General features: G+C 52.3%; 4 protein-coding genes across 4 annotated transcripts; 2 read left to right on the top strand and 2 right to left on the bottom strand.

Annotated features, from left to right (window-relative positions):
- Window positions 1–1,123: 1,123 nt before the first annotated feature.
- Window positions 1,124–2,895, bottom strand: J4E93_004005 (uncharacterized protein; the record flags this gene model as incomplete). The annotated part of the gene is made up of 2 exons (XM_049341935.1): window positions 1,124–2,436; window positions 2,484–2,895. 2 exons carry the CDS (start codon window positions 2,893–2,895, stop codon window positions 1,124–1,126), a joined length of 1,725 nt encoding a protein of 574 aa, XP_049201440.1.
- Window positions 2,896–6,567: 3,672 nt separating this feature from the next.
- Window positions 6,568–7,689, top strand: J4E93_004006 (uncharacterized protein; the record flags this gene model as incomplete). Its single annotated transcript, XM_049341936.1, has 2 exons — window positions 6,568–6,626; window positions 6,678–7,689. The coding sequence occupies 2 exons, from the start codon at window positions 6,568–6,570 to the stop codon at window positions 7,687–7,689; spliced, it is 1,071 nt and encodes a 356-aa protein (XP_049201441.1).
- A 942-nt stretch (window positions 7,690–8,631) lies between these two features.
- On the top strand, window positions 8,632–9,339 carry J4E93_004007 (uncharacterized protein; the record flags this gene model as incomplete). The annotated part of the gene is made up of 1 exon (XM_049341937.1): window positions 8,632–9,339. The coding sequence occupies one exon, from the start codon at window positions 8,632–8,634 to the stop codon at window positions 9,337–9,339; it is 708 nt and encodes a 235-aa protein (XP_049201442.1).
- A 406-nt stretch (window positions 9,340–9,745) lies between these two features.
- J4E93_004008 (uncharacterized protein) lies at window positions 9,746–12,249 on the bottom strand (the record flags this gene model as incomplete). The annotated part of the gene is made up of 5 exons (XM_049341938.1): window positions 9,746–10,323; window positions 10,378–10,705; window positions 11,317–11,616; window positions 11,758–11,996; window positions 12,054–12,249. 5 exons carry the CDS (start codon window positions 12,247–12,249, stop codon window positions 9,746–9,748), a joined length of 1,641 nt encoding a protein of 546 aa, XP_049201443.1.
- Between the last annotated feature and the right edge of the window lie 2,202 nt (window positions 12,250–14,451).

Consider the following 14,451-nt stretch of genomic DNA (forward strand, 5'->3'; position numbering starts at 1 on the left):
TCTTTGCTTCCTGGTGAAAGTCAGATTCCGCACCGATCATAAGCCACTGTACAAGGCATGCCAGCTTTCACCAGAACGTACCGACGGTAGGTGCACGAACACCAAACGGAATGACGCGCTTCCATGAGGCAGTGGGGCTGGGCTAGCGTGAGGACTTCGGGGGCGAAACTATATCTCGATGCTGCAGTTGCCCGTGGAAAGTTTCGAACGTGCTCTTTTTAGAATGCACTGCCGACGTGAACCCGTCAGCACACGTCATCGCAAGGCCAGAACCCTTCTCTTGCGTACTCTTATTGTAGTCACCCAGCGGTACAGATCTGCGTACGTAGTAGAAGCCTCGCGAGTAGTCGTGATGAGTAAAGTAGGGGTTGGTGGTACATTGCGACCTGCTGGAGAGAGCTGCCGAATTTGACAAGATCTGTAAATGCGTCGTTGATCTGAGGGCACGATGCCACGAAGACGATAATTTCTCCAGGGCTGAACGCACAGTATTCATTGAAGACGGATCCTCGATGGCTGGGAAGCCGAGGCTGGACGCTCGTGTAGCAAACCATGTTGCGCCTTCCACGAGGTTGGGAGGCGGCTCTTCCGGAATTCGCGGGGCTGCGCTAAGCTGATTTGACCTAGCGCATGTGTCCCAAGGGGTCAGGCTTGTCGCGGAAAGACTTCCGTGCATCATCATCGGCATCCACCAAATATCTGAGCTTCGCGCGCGAGGCTGAAGTCTTTTCGCGAGCTACTTTTGTTGTGCATGTTGGGCATCTACGAGGTAACTCAGACCAATTTTGACCACAGCTCGCCACAGTCAAAGCTCAGACTCAGCTTGCATGCCTAGGTAGGTGGCCTTGGGCTGAGGGCTGAAGGCTCATGCAAGTTCAGCACAGTGGCAAGACCGTTCGGGCTGACACAGAGGAGCGCAACAGCAGTAGCTCATTTGCAAGACGCAGTAGTTTGTATTATGTTGAAGCCAGCTTCATCGGCGAAGGTATTGTACAGGCAGGGTGTTTGTAGATATCCGTATTCCTATTCATTGTTCTGCAGTGGGGTATTACAATGTCGTAAGGACAAAAAGGAAATCAGGCTGGTGTAGGTGTGGGTATGCGCAATAACAAGAACGCTATCATCATTCGACCGTATGCTCCGCTGCCAACCTCGGTAGAGTTCCTCGTGAATGGATCGTCTCGCTCAGTCCCATAGGTCTCTCGTCCAAGAGTCTTCCATCGTTCTCTTCGTCGACCTTCTTGAAGCTGTCGTGGACCAAGCCCCTCCGAGGATCTTCATGTTTGCCGCCGAGCTTGCTCTTTGAACGGCCGGAGATTGGGGATGGGAATGTAGTACCGTCGCTCAGCACCATGGCGGAGGGAGGTGCAGCAGGCATCTGGCGCGGTAGGTCGAGGGAGCTGCTGTCCAGAGAAACGTGGTCTTGCGTGCGTCGGACGATTGGGTTCTGTGATGTCGCGGTCGGTGCGTCGCTTTCGCCACGAGAGTGCCGTTGACCGTTTGCGTTGTTCCTGCGTCTGCGCAACCACCAGACCAGAGCGACAATTAGAAGTGCACCGACGATGCCACCGATCGCTGCTCCAACTATAGGGCCGATTTGAGTCTTTGCCTTTGCGCCTGGCAAGACGCGACACACTTGCTTAACCTTCGCATCAGCGCCTTTGGGGTCGGCTGCTGTGACGACTGCAGGTGCGAGCTGGAAGTTTTGCGCGTCGGGATCGACAATGAGGTAGTTTTGTGTGAAGAAGGGTAGGCCCAAGGTTCCGATGGTCATGGTAGTAGGTCCGGTTTGGTTCGTCACGGCCATGTTGAAGACTGTCGCATTGTCCACTTCGTACAGCCCTGCAGCATTGTATGCCCGGGGCCGGCTGTAGAGCTCAGTCGCTGGAATGACGGACTTGTAAGTTGCGACAGAGGGTTTGGATGCGTCGCCGCCGGGGGTGCCCATATCCGACAGCGTGACGGTGATGGTGCCTGCGGGAGCTGGGTCGGTAGGAAGCTCGAAGTGACGCGAGGTTTCGTTCCAAAAGGCAGTAGTCTCCGCCGCAGCAAGGTTGTCCAACATCGCAGCTGGCAGTCTAATGTCAGATGAGAAAGGGTCAAGATGCACAACAAGAGTGTCCTTTGCGTCCGCGAAGAGCGTGGTGCTCTTACCGCCAACATCGTACGTGATGGCCGTAAGGATAGCGCAAGTTGGACAGTCGGAAAACATAGGAAAGGTAGTGGCTGCACTTTTGAGACGGCTTTCGTCGTAGCCACCAACAACGATCAAGCCATCTTGAGGTGCTTCTTCAGATTCTGATCCGGCCCATAGTCCATACGTTCGGGAAGAAGCTTGGCCAGCGTCCACGAGGTAGTTCAAGAAGCTCGAGTCCATTCCTAGAGGCAGAGTTGCTCGATAGCTTGGCTCGTTCTTCATGAGCGCGTCTGCGCTTGCTACCACGCGTCAGTGCTGTAACGACCCAGTCTTCTCATGGACTTACTATCGGTAGATCCATTGGTTAACATGGGAAAGGTTGCGAACTTGTTCGCCTCCGGTTTCAGACCAAACGCGGCGGCATCGTCGAAAAAGATGTAAGAGCTCGCGTATGCCAGATCGACGGACTCTCTGCTGCCTGTCCATGTTGCGTAGTCTACCTCTTTGAACGTAGTCGAAGTTGCACTATCATAGATGCCACCGAGTTGGCCAATGCAGCTGGTGTTCGTAGTTGCCACGCACTCGGCTGCATTGTTGATGAAGAGATTGTCGGAAAGCGTCGATGGTGTTAAGGAAAAGGGTTGCGGAGGAGTGCCGATAGCGAAAGAAATGCCTCTGGTGAGGACAGTGCCGTCAGCGGAGACAGTGTTGTTTGCCCAAGGCAGGAGCAACGGCTTGGAGCCGTTTGCGCAAGCCATCGTCCCTTGGTAACGATGGATGTCCTCCGAAAATGTAAGATCTGGTGTTGTGTATTTGTGACAGCGTCAGCCTCGCACGGGTATTTTTGGGGTCAGCCATGACTGTCCCTGATATGGATTGCAGGGACGCATTAACAAGGGATGATCTGCTAAGCTTGGGCATGGGCACCTAGGCTATGGGGATCGGGCGTTGACGACACCTGCAGACCTGAAAACTCGGGTAAGGAAAAGAACCCTATTGGATTGGTTCGTCATGAGTACTTCGGGTACATACTACCTAGAGTCTCAGAATGGTCGGCACCTGGGCGACGAGACAAATGCGCTTCTCCACAGCTTCAACTCGTTCTCTTACTCCACGGTACGCAACAAACACACTCATCTCCATCTCCAAAGTAGCCCGGCGACCGCCGATGCTCTACGTAGAGTGGTGACGTCACAGCGTAGGTGCAGGCGCAGGCCTTGGTTTGTTGACATCCGCGAGTCGCCCTCATCTTAGATTCAAGGAATCTTGCTGTTCGTGTCGCAATTCTCCTGACAGGACGGGCCTTTTGCGGCGAAGGAAAATGTTAATTCGGACCGTTGACGTCGGAACGTTGTTCAGCCACGCGCTGTCCCGTCCATCGAGCCAATCAGCGCTTACCGACTCACTAGCGTCTTTCGGGGACATGTTTCGCGTATGCAAATCTCGCTCGCTTCTCTGATAACTCCGTCGATCGTGTGCCCAACCTCATAGTCGGGGTACATGCCCAAGTTCGCCTCTCCCTGTCTTTGCGTGTTCGAGCCTCGATGGATTTTCGATGAGACCGGAGGTGGGTACCGTGGTCGCGCATCATTTTTTGACGACGCACTGTGATTGGAAGGCAATAATTTCCAGTCCGATAAGATGAGGTCTGTCGAGTCGCGTTATACTCAACGGGCTCGCAACCTATGTTCACCGACCTTTGGCGTTACGAGAGTCCGCATCACGCATGAAGGCCTGACCTTGAGTAGGTGATGAAGATTTTAGCAAGCTCAGCTCCCTATATGATTACTGATGTGTCTCATAAACCGCGACTCGACCTCAGCTCTCAGCCCTCACTATCCTGAAGTGCATCTTGGGCATCTTCTCATGATGTGAAGACACTTGACTTGACGTCTATCCTTTTCGCATTCTCCAACTCACCCGTGACACCTCGGAGTTGCCGATCAGCAAACGGAGGCCTACTCGTTGTGTCGCATGGGTGCGGCGTGCTGCAGTACGTAGTCTTGTCACCGAAGGGTCGTGGCCTTTCCATTTGGCCATGTAGCCCAAATGAGAACGCAGGCCTTGATCTACTAAGGCTCGGGATCAGGCTCCAAGTACCTGACTCAGAAGATGTACCAGAACCTTCCGTATTATTGCGGCTCCTTTTGTGACCTTTGCTCGCGGCACGTCTAATGCAGGTGTATTGTTTGTAAACTGCATCTTCAGTCCACCAAGTCGATGGCATGGGACCGCATGCGCAGCCCGGAAATTGTAAGTCGGGGGAGAGTCATGATGAGACGAAACTCTTGAGAGTGTCACAATGCCTCCACCGACACGGTTCGGCGTGGAGAATTTCGGTGATCAGGGGAGATGGAAACGAAGATGGGTTTCGATAGCATGACTCAGTGCTTTGCCGATACAGACAACTGGTTCGTGAAGGCAGAGGTGTCGGGTGATGTGCGTACATAATGTAAATGGCTGCAGCGCCCAGTGCCGTTCTTATTGAGGCTGCGCTGTAGCTAGTTTCGGTAGATCATTTCTTCGTCGTAAAAGAGAAAGACCAATAAACATTGTAGCAATACTGATACTGACCAATTCGTGACATCGAAGGGTCTCTTCTCGGCCAAGAAGCCTGATGACAAATCGTCGATTGAAGACTAGCCAGGAGTGACGAACTCGAGATACAAGTAGAAATGAAGGACGACTGTGGAGTTACATGAGTTAAATGCTCCACATGAAGATCCACAAAGCGACGCGACCGATCATGCCATTCACAGTCGCTGCCGAGTCGCTCCGGCTGTGTGCAGCAGTACTGTAAACGTGAGTACCATTTCCCTGGATCATCAACACCCATCGGTACTGTGGCTGGTGTATAGTCCGCTATAAATCCATGTCCGTGTCGGTAGCCGTCAACACGAACAATTTGTTTCCTTCTGTCGTCTCTGGGGCGGCTCCAGCAATTTATGCGTTACAGCACGTCTGCTGATACTTGGAACTTGACATCAATGTCGTGTCCGGATCTTTGATGCCTTGTAGAAGTGAACAGCGATGTGGTCCAGATCATAAAGCAGACGTCTTATAATCGCAGAGGATTCCGACACTTCTCACAACGGGTATCCGAGAAGGCGTAATGGGCATTGAAGGTTTGGAAGAAGACACCAGCTGTATTAATCCCGGCAGAAAAGCTCGTCGACCGTAGGCTCTTTAGATCTCGTAGAATGCGGTATGCTTATCTGGAAACCGTGTATGAACGAAGTGAGAGCTGGTGAGATAGATGGTGTTGATGAGCGTTCTGCCCGCATTGTCACGGGGCGACGCGCGTCGAGTCATGGCACCGACTTCGGCCCCATTACTCCGGTTGCCACTTCTACGGACTCTTCCGCACCTGGCTCTCGACCAAGTTCCCTTGACTGAGGTAAACTCAATGTCATCGGTGTCATTTCACTGAAGAGACGCCCAGTATGCGCTCTGAGGAAGTTGATGCGGCGCCGGTTAAAATGGCTAAAGTGCGATCTTGGTCATTGGGGCGGGACACGCACAAGTAAACATTCGCGCTAAAAAAGGAAACGATGCCCAGGTGGTTCGTGGCTTTACGGGTGGGCTAAATCTCCACGGCTTCTCCTGTCGTCATCGAGTTTAATGAGATCTGCCGGAGGACTGGAGTGTAAGGTTGGGGGACAGAGAATGCAATGATTGATCCGATGTGAGAGAAGGAGGATAATAATAAACAAAATGTTGGATTGACGTAGATTGAATGCGCGATATATTGATGTGCATGTTGATCGCAGTTTACGGTGTTGTGGGTCGTCAATCAACCGTGAGCGCGGACCCTGAGCGGCCAAACCCAGCAACCAGGCATCTTCCCCTCATTTCTTCCATCTCTTCCACCATCATCACCACCGCCGCCGACAAGTGCATCAGACCCTCGGATGGATGGAGTGAGCGCTTGAGGCTGAGGATTACTTGACATTAACCGGCCAGTCTCCATTAACGCAGCCGTATCTGCACCTGCGTTGTCGACATGAGTGGGACCTGCATCTCACGTGCCTGTCTACCCCGGATGTGCATTTCGCTTAGGCAATGGCCAGCGGCGCCCAGAACGTCTACCCCAGAAGTAGGACCAGACCCCGATGATCCCGAGGTCCAAGCCGGTTGATTTGTGGATTAGTCTGGAGAAACTCCGCAACCCGCAAGCAGGTGGCGCCATGCAGCCAGGTCAAAGGACTTACAGCGGCGAAGGACAAGTTCGCACATGAGCCACGAGCCCGGTTAAACAAAACGACTGGGGTGAAGATGAACCGCGAGAGCGGATAGATTGATTGAGCATGCATACGCTAGACTTCTAGAATAACCGTCGAAGAATATATAGGATGACAGGCTCGCCGTGTCTTTAAGGGTATCCGTGGCAGACAACCTCGAATCAGTCAACACCCCAAGTCTCAATCACCATGCGTTTCTCCAGCATTGTCGCCAGTCTGGCGATTGCCAGCTCCGCTGTTGCCAGCCCGTAAGTCACCAGCATCCTCGCCACCATTGTAGCTGGCTAACATTGAGATAGTACCTACGGCCATGGCAAGCACAAGGAGGACAGTCTCTACAAGGCCATGAAGAAGGCAGGACGGGAATTCATCGGTACAGCCCTGACCCTCCGCAACGAGACTCGCGAAGGCGAGATCATCAAGGCCGACTTCAACTCCTTCACTCCCGAGAACGCGATGAAGTTTGAGTCTGTCCACCCAAACCAGGGCAACTACACCTTCGCAGATGCCGACCGTTACGCGGCATACGCCAAGGCAAACAAGCTTGAGGTTCACTGCCACACTTTGGTCTGGCACTCTCAGCTGCCTGCCTGGGTATCTGAGGGCGGCTTCGACAACAAGACCCTCATTGGCATCATGGAGGACCACATCAAGACCGTCATGACCCGCTACAAGAGCGTTTGCACACGCTGGGACGTAGTCAACGAGGCGTTGAACGAGAACGGTACCTACCGCTCCAGCGTTTGGTACGACACCATCGGCGATGCCTTCCTTCCCATCGCTTTCCGCTTCGCCAACAAGTACCGTGGCAAGGCTGAGCTCTTCTACAACGACTACAACCTCGAGTACAACGCGGAGAAGACCCAGGGTGCTCAGCGTATCGTCAAGCTCATCAAGTCGTACGGCGTTCGCATCGACGGTGTTGGCTACCAGGCCCATCTTGCCAGCGAGCCCACTCCCACTGCTCCCGGTGCCGCTCCCGACCAAGCTACCCTCGAGGCTGCTCTCCGCGCGACTGCCGACCTTGGCGTTGACGTCGTCTACACCGAGATTGACCTTCGTATGAACACGCCCGCCACTCCCGAGAAGCTCCAGGTCCAGGCCGATGCTTTCGAGCGTGTTGCCAAGTCGTGCATGAACGTCAAGCGATGCATTGGTATGACTGTCTGGGGTATCTCCGACAAGTACTCCTGGATCCCCGGTGTCTTTGAGAATGAGGGTGCCGCCCTTCTCTGGGACGACAACTACATGAAGAAGCCTGCCTATGCTGGCTTCCTCAAGGGCATCAAGGCCAAGAAGGGCCACTACTAGACGGAAAAGACATAGACTGTATGACTTTGTAGATATCGAGTAATGTATACAATGTATTAAGAGCATTTACATCAAAGCGAACATCACATGACCTTTTCGTCCAAGTTCCTTGAAGATCTCTTATTGCATCCGTGCTGAAGTTAGGTGATACTGCTACGGTTTGGTAACGGAATATCGGCACGCGAGATAACCTGCGTTCACAACGAGACCTAGCGCCAAACTTCACTACGTTGTATTGACGCTGTTCAGGTACCGAGAGGAAGCGCGGTTATAAATAGTTCCAGACCAAATTCGCATTCCACACCTGCCCCGATAACGAGATCTGCCTCAGGTATCTTTTAGCTCTTCACCATGGAGGACGTAGGGTCTCGTAAAGAACTGCGTCGCGCAGTCGCAGAAAACGAGAGAACGCTAGAGAAAGATCATCGGCGTCCTCACTTGATGACGCTTCGCATGAGCATTCAGGATCGCACTGAGCCTTGCTGTAGTGGCGCATCACACTTGCATCGCCTAGCATGTGGCCATACCGTTCACACTGAGCAGGTATCATTATGCGGACGAAGCTGTACGGCACCCGTCACAAACTTCACAGCTTTCGCGTGTACACTGTGCGAGCGTCAAAAGATGGTCCAATCTGGCCGGATCAGATATCGCAGTTCAAGACTGACTGAGCTCATCTTGCCGAACTTTCCGCCTTTCTGTCAATCTCACGTGCCGGTGATGATGCGCGCTCGTGGGTGCGACATCGCAGTGGTAACGTCCTCGAAGCACTTCTTCGTGCCTAGCACGCCCGAAGGTATTGCTGCGTACCGGGTTAACGATAATCGACGTTTGAAAGGTCTTATCGAGGATGTTGTTGATGTGGCGAGGGATATGGGTTTCTCTCAGACCGCCATTCGCGGCATCACGGATGGATTGACTACCTGCGTTGATCAACAGCATATGTGGGTGAATGCGACGTATGAACAGCTGGCTACCGTCATCTTGTACCTGAGCGCCGTACAGGCCGGTATCGAACAGCCTGGTATGTTGAACCAGCTATCGATGTGCTTCGGTGCATCGATGAAAGGTATCAAGCAGGTACTTCCGGCAGTGTCCAAATTGCTCATTGATACCAGCGCAAGGTTCTCCATTGCTGACTTCATGCAAACATTCGAAAAGACATATCCTGCGTATCAGAAGCACTCAAAAGAGTTTGCTCGGCTACAGTTGAAGCTATGGCGTCTGGTACTGGACCGCTGTCTCTTTCCATCCGAGTTCGTCGCGGCGAACTGGCGACACGTCGTGACATCTTGCATCTATGCGGTAACTACAGTCAACGACATCTATCTCGATACCGAGGAGATCAGCGCCGCGATAGGTGCGCGCAGCCCTAGCATTGATGGCGAGGACATGAGCACATACCTGCTCTCCACTATCGTGAACAACAAAGCCTATCAAATCAAGACTACGGCTACTAAAGCGCGGCGCCAACGTAAGCTCGAAGCCCGCTCAGGGAGACGTTTCGCACTTGATGTCGTCGCCGCCCATCCCGCACCACACTCTGTTATCGGTTTAGATCGGAGCTTCGAGACGATCTCAATCAATGAGTCTATGAGGTGGCTCGATAACAGCTCGCCCAGCTTTTGCAAGGTCAGTATCCTCATGTAGTAGGCTAATGAGACCGGGAGTCATACCCCCAAATTAGTGTCGAGCCGCAAGGCAAGGTTGGGCTGAGCTTCACCAGCGGACGATATATTGCATACACTCTTGTTTTACGAAATTTCTGATACTGGTTGAGGCCTACATCGAACTTGAAATCTCTTTTCACGATACCCATGTGCCTATGTATTCATCAAAATACTCCCAGTACTTCATGCGTCATGATTGATCGGATTGCGGAAGTAGAGTCTATTGGGAAGACCGTTTTGATTGGTGCAAGTAAGTGGCCCATTAACGCGTTTCCACAGCTATATGCGCTCGCCTTTTCTATTCTGTCTATGCTCCCGGGCCGTATCCCAACTCAATGTCGCTGATGTGTCCTGCGATCATACCAGCAACCCAAAGGGATCACGACTTAGAGGTCGACCCTGTAGCCTTCACCCTGATGCTCGCGTTCGTAAGCCTGCGCAGCCTGGAACTCTGCCTTGTAGTCATGGGTCTTAACATGAGCGCGGATCGCGAGGTCCATGGTCTGTAGTAGCTTTGAACTAGCCTGCTCATAGGTCTCTTTGTTGAGGTCAAGGAGAGCCGCCAGTGACAAGCCGCTTTCAGCTTTCCATCCGCGCACGACTTCGTCAAGATGGTCTGCTACCATCCTCATCAGTCGGTGTTCCAGACCTGGGTTACCGGGGTTCTTGGCAAGCTTCTCGAACATAGCTTTGTTGTCGCCGATAGGATCTACGTCGTGCGTCTTCGTGGAAAACTTGTTTGCATATTCCTCCCAACTCCAGAAGGTTTGATATATCCCAAACTGAGCGCCGGTGAGGTCCATGATCCACTGTTTCTTGGTCTTTGTCGCGGTAACGCGGATGATCTTGTGATCGCAAAAGGGCCAGGTCAAGTTGTCGGTTTTACCAAGTTTATCGTGGAAGATGATCTTTCGGGGGACAGTACCTAGCGTGACGAGAACCTCCTCGACCTTGATGTTCAGTCCTGTGAGACTTGAGTCAGCGCGAGAAAACAAGTTAGATTGATGAAATAGATTACCTTCGAGCAGACCAACAATGGTATCATGTAACCAAGCGGTCGGCTCATTACATGACCATGCGCAAAGCAGTGCCTTTTTAGAACGAACATTTGTGACAAGATGATGCGGAAAGTCGACGAAAAACTTCTTCTTCTCGCTCATGGACTCGTCGTATATGACCAGAGCGTCATTGCGATCGTGAATCTTGATCACAGGTTGAACCCAAGTGTTCTCGCGGAAGTCATAGTAGGCCTGTTGAATGACCTCGGCTACGCGCGCAAGCTTCTTCTCGAGGTTGACGTTCTGGGCGTCTTTGCATGCTTTCTTGTGAATCGGCCAATCCTTTACCTAAATTGATGATATCCGAAGTCAGTGTATGTCTCACACGCAGTTCGTACATGGGAGATCTTACCTGGCAGGCTTTGCCGCAGTAATGACGCGATGAGATATCTGAACTGCAGGCACCGCATTTGCTGTGAGCCAGCACGCCACATACAGCGCACGCTGCTTGTAATTCGGGAGCCATGGCGATTGCTTTGTTGTCGTAAACAGCGGAAAGGGGTTGTGGGCGCAGAAGGGTATTCAGGTCAAGCCGGGCAATACTTGTTCCGATTGCACGAGGTGAGCTATGACGCTTTTGGCTTGCAGCCTAGACGACTAGATGAAACACGTCTGCAGACTACGTCAAGATAAAAAGATGCAAAGTGGTTGACCTGACGTCAACGTAGGCTCTAGAGTGTTCAGCGTTTTCATAGGTTGACGCGAGAGGATCGAACCATGTCGTAGCTATCAACCCCCAAGCGAAGCGTCTCGAGATTGGATATGTGGAGGACGAAAGCTGTCGTATAATCCTGATTGAGAGATGAATATTAACTCGCATCAATTGTTCGCCAATCGTGGCCATGAACCGTGAGCATCCCTGACTAAAGAGACTTAAACTCCTCTATCACCATACTCACGCCAGGGCCCTTGTGTTGTTCCTCAATCTTAGCCAGATCCAGAGTCACCTTAGGGCAGTTCGCATTCTCCTCGACCGTCGTAGCATCGCCAAGAATGCTAGCGTAATCGAAATGCCTCCTCATCATTTCTCGCGTTAGGCTCTCGGGCTCATTGATGATCTGAGACATGAGTCCACCGACGTTGTAGTTGGAGATGTACCCATGAACAGCCTGAGACAAAGCCTCAACCAACGGTTGTGTCCAGCTCGTCGAGCCTGCGATGCTCCTCTTACGAAGATTGCTCAAGTCATTTCCAGGCTGCTGCAAGAAGGTCAGTAGTGCTGTTCCCATTCGTGATGAGGCCTGAAGGCCGATGCGCTCTGTGTGCGCATACCAGCCTGGCATAGTTGAGCAGGTCCAGATGTATTCTCTACATTTACCGAACTCGTAGACTGCACAAACCGCCTGCATGTGCTTGGATTCGAAGTCGGCAGCGGTAAAGAATGCTTGCGTGAGCCCGAGCTCAGCACCGGATAGGTTGATGTACCATTGCTTTCGGCTCCCACTGGCGGTAATTCGTAACAGTGAAATATTGTGCTCAGGCCAATTCTCGCACTCTGTACCGTCATCTGCGAGTATAAGAACGGTCCGTGATGCTGTCTTGATCTTTACCATGACTTCGTGGATCTCAACATGTTTGGCTGGTCAAGTGTCAGCTTATCATTAAATCGCGCGCAGATATATGTCGGGCCACTGACTCTTGATGAGCTTTTTGAGCAACGGATGCATATATGCTAGGGGAAAGAATTGCGCATTTGAGCACAGCACCGCGTGTTTGGTGGCTGTATCAGGGAACACATCGTCAGTGAGCTTCGGGAACGGGTGGTTACTAAAGTTAAGACCCTGGTAGGCGACAATCTTCTGATTTTCCAGTTCAATTTTCGTGATCAGCATCATGTTTGTAGCTTCCAGGAGTGCAAGAGAGGCTGACTTAATAACGTTGGCGACTTGCGGCAGAAAGGCTTCAAGCCGAATGTCATGGCAGGTATACATGTGATTTTTCCAATCAGCCCTTTGGTGATCCCCGTTGCAGTAGTAGTGTTGTTTGCAGCCGCATCTTTGTGCTGCTGGCCCGTGACAATACGAGCAGAATGTAGAAGCCATGGGCAGAGAATTGCAGAAGAGCTTTTGACAGATGATATGAGAAGCCAGAAAATGCGGCCACTTCCAAGCTTCATATACTTCCAACCTCTCGTCATTTGTCCAAATGCTAAGCAGCTGACCGCAGGCGTGATCATAACGAAGACGACAAACATCGACCCCACAAACAACGAGACTACCCTCATGTTAGCAGATACAAGACTTCGGTAGGTTGCAAAGTGGCGAGAGATGCGAAGACGAGGTTCCCAGATCCATCGAAGCTTGCAAGGGTGTGTGAGCGCGCCATGGTAAAAATGCCGGGCTGGCTGTCGGAGGCAGGAGCAGAGAGGAAGGCGACGACAGGACGAATGAAGTCTATTGACGCGCCGACTGTACTACAGTGATGATGGAATCGTTTAGAAGGCCATACTTTCGGCCTGACAGTGTGGATGATGATGGCTGCGATGATGAAGACGCGATGGAACAAAAGGAGGACGCGACTTCCGGAAGGTTGGCGGCAGACAGGGTCCGCGCTAGACCATATTTGCACTAGTTCCTTGTCTCACCCGCGGAGCTTTCTCGTGACATCGGTGCGGACACCTTGTGCATCTTGAGGAAATAATGTCTAACGTAATATTTGGGTCGACATGTCAATACGAATCCAGCATCCCAGTTCAAACTGTGTGTGGGAGGCTCTATCACCTACGATTGGTACATTGGCGCTCCAAGCAACAAGCCATGTAGACTACCACCACCAATGAAGCGAGTATTTAGCACCTGATGTAGCTCCATCGCAGATACGCGATCAAAAGGTGAGTTCTCAAGACATCTCTTCAAGATATTGTTCAGTCCCGCAGTATAATTTCCCCCGGCTGGGCTACCCCGAAACCAATGCGATTCGTGCTTAGGTTCGATGGTCAGTCTACACAGCGCGACGATGACCAATCCTACCTGGTATACGTCACTCCTTTTGTTATTCGATGGTTCGAAAGGCAGCGGACTGAAGTCTTGTTGCTGTCGCAGCTCAATGGCTCGCCAGTTGTCGGTGCTCGATATGCTGGAGCCAAAGTCTCCGAGAACGACTTTCGGCCATGAGGGTTCGTGGGAAGCAGGACGGCCGAGAAAGATGTTGCGCGGATAGATGTCTCGGTGTAGTATCCAGTCATATGTGTCGCTCAGAACAGGAGGATCGCCTCGCTGCATGTGTCGCAGAGCCCGGGCTAACGCCCTGAAAACGTGCCAGATGAAGCCTTCGTGGAACAGTTTGCGCTGATTGATATGCTTTTCTAGCAAGGCCCATAGATCGCCGTACGCATACACATCCATGACAAGGGCGCCAGTTCCTGTTGCCAGATTTAGCTCATGCTCGCGGTAGGTGCAGATATTAGCGCAGTTCGATAGGCGTATGAGATGGCTTATCTCGCGCGCAGCAAAACCCGATGCAGCATCTCCGGCATTGAATTCCTTCCGCACAGCAAGCTGGCCAGTTGTTTTGTTCCTGAGGAGCCATATCGCCTTGTGAAAATTGCCAACGGCCTGTATTTGGCGTACGCGGTCGTATTGGTTGCGCGTTGGGACGCTGGCACGTTGTAAGTCCATCCTGTTGCTGCTCATCCGATAAAAAACCGGTCTCTCAGCGCGAGATAGTTCATAAATACTGGCCCGGTGTGCTGGCGACGCGTTTGTTGTCTGTTGGCGCTGCGTTTTCTTGATGCAATGTCAGCTCGCGATCGTCATAAGTGCCACATCTCGTGGGCATGGCGAACGAAAGCCGATGTTGACTTTGCAGCGCTTTCGTGGCATGACCTCCTCTTCGTCTTCGCGCTCTCATCCGGGCGCGCTATCGCCTGGGTGGTCTCTGAACGCGCTCTCACCTCCGCTCTCTCACCTCACAACAGCCGCCACGCGACCGCAATAACGCGTCTCTCTCACCTTCTCCCAAAACCTCTGCTCCCACATCCCCCACCGCATACCCCGCAGTTATCACCCACCCAATCCCCAAATCCACCATCGAAA

Source organism: Alternaria ventricosa (assembly GCF_023758065.1).
Source record: "Alternaria ventricosa strain BMP 2768 chromosome Unknown scaffold_5, whole genome shotgun sequence".
NCBI classification, from domain to species: Eukaryota; Fungi; Ascomycota; class Dothideomycetes; order Pleosporales; family Pleosporaceae; genus Alternaria; species Alternaria ventricosa.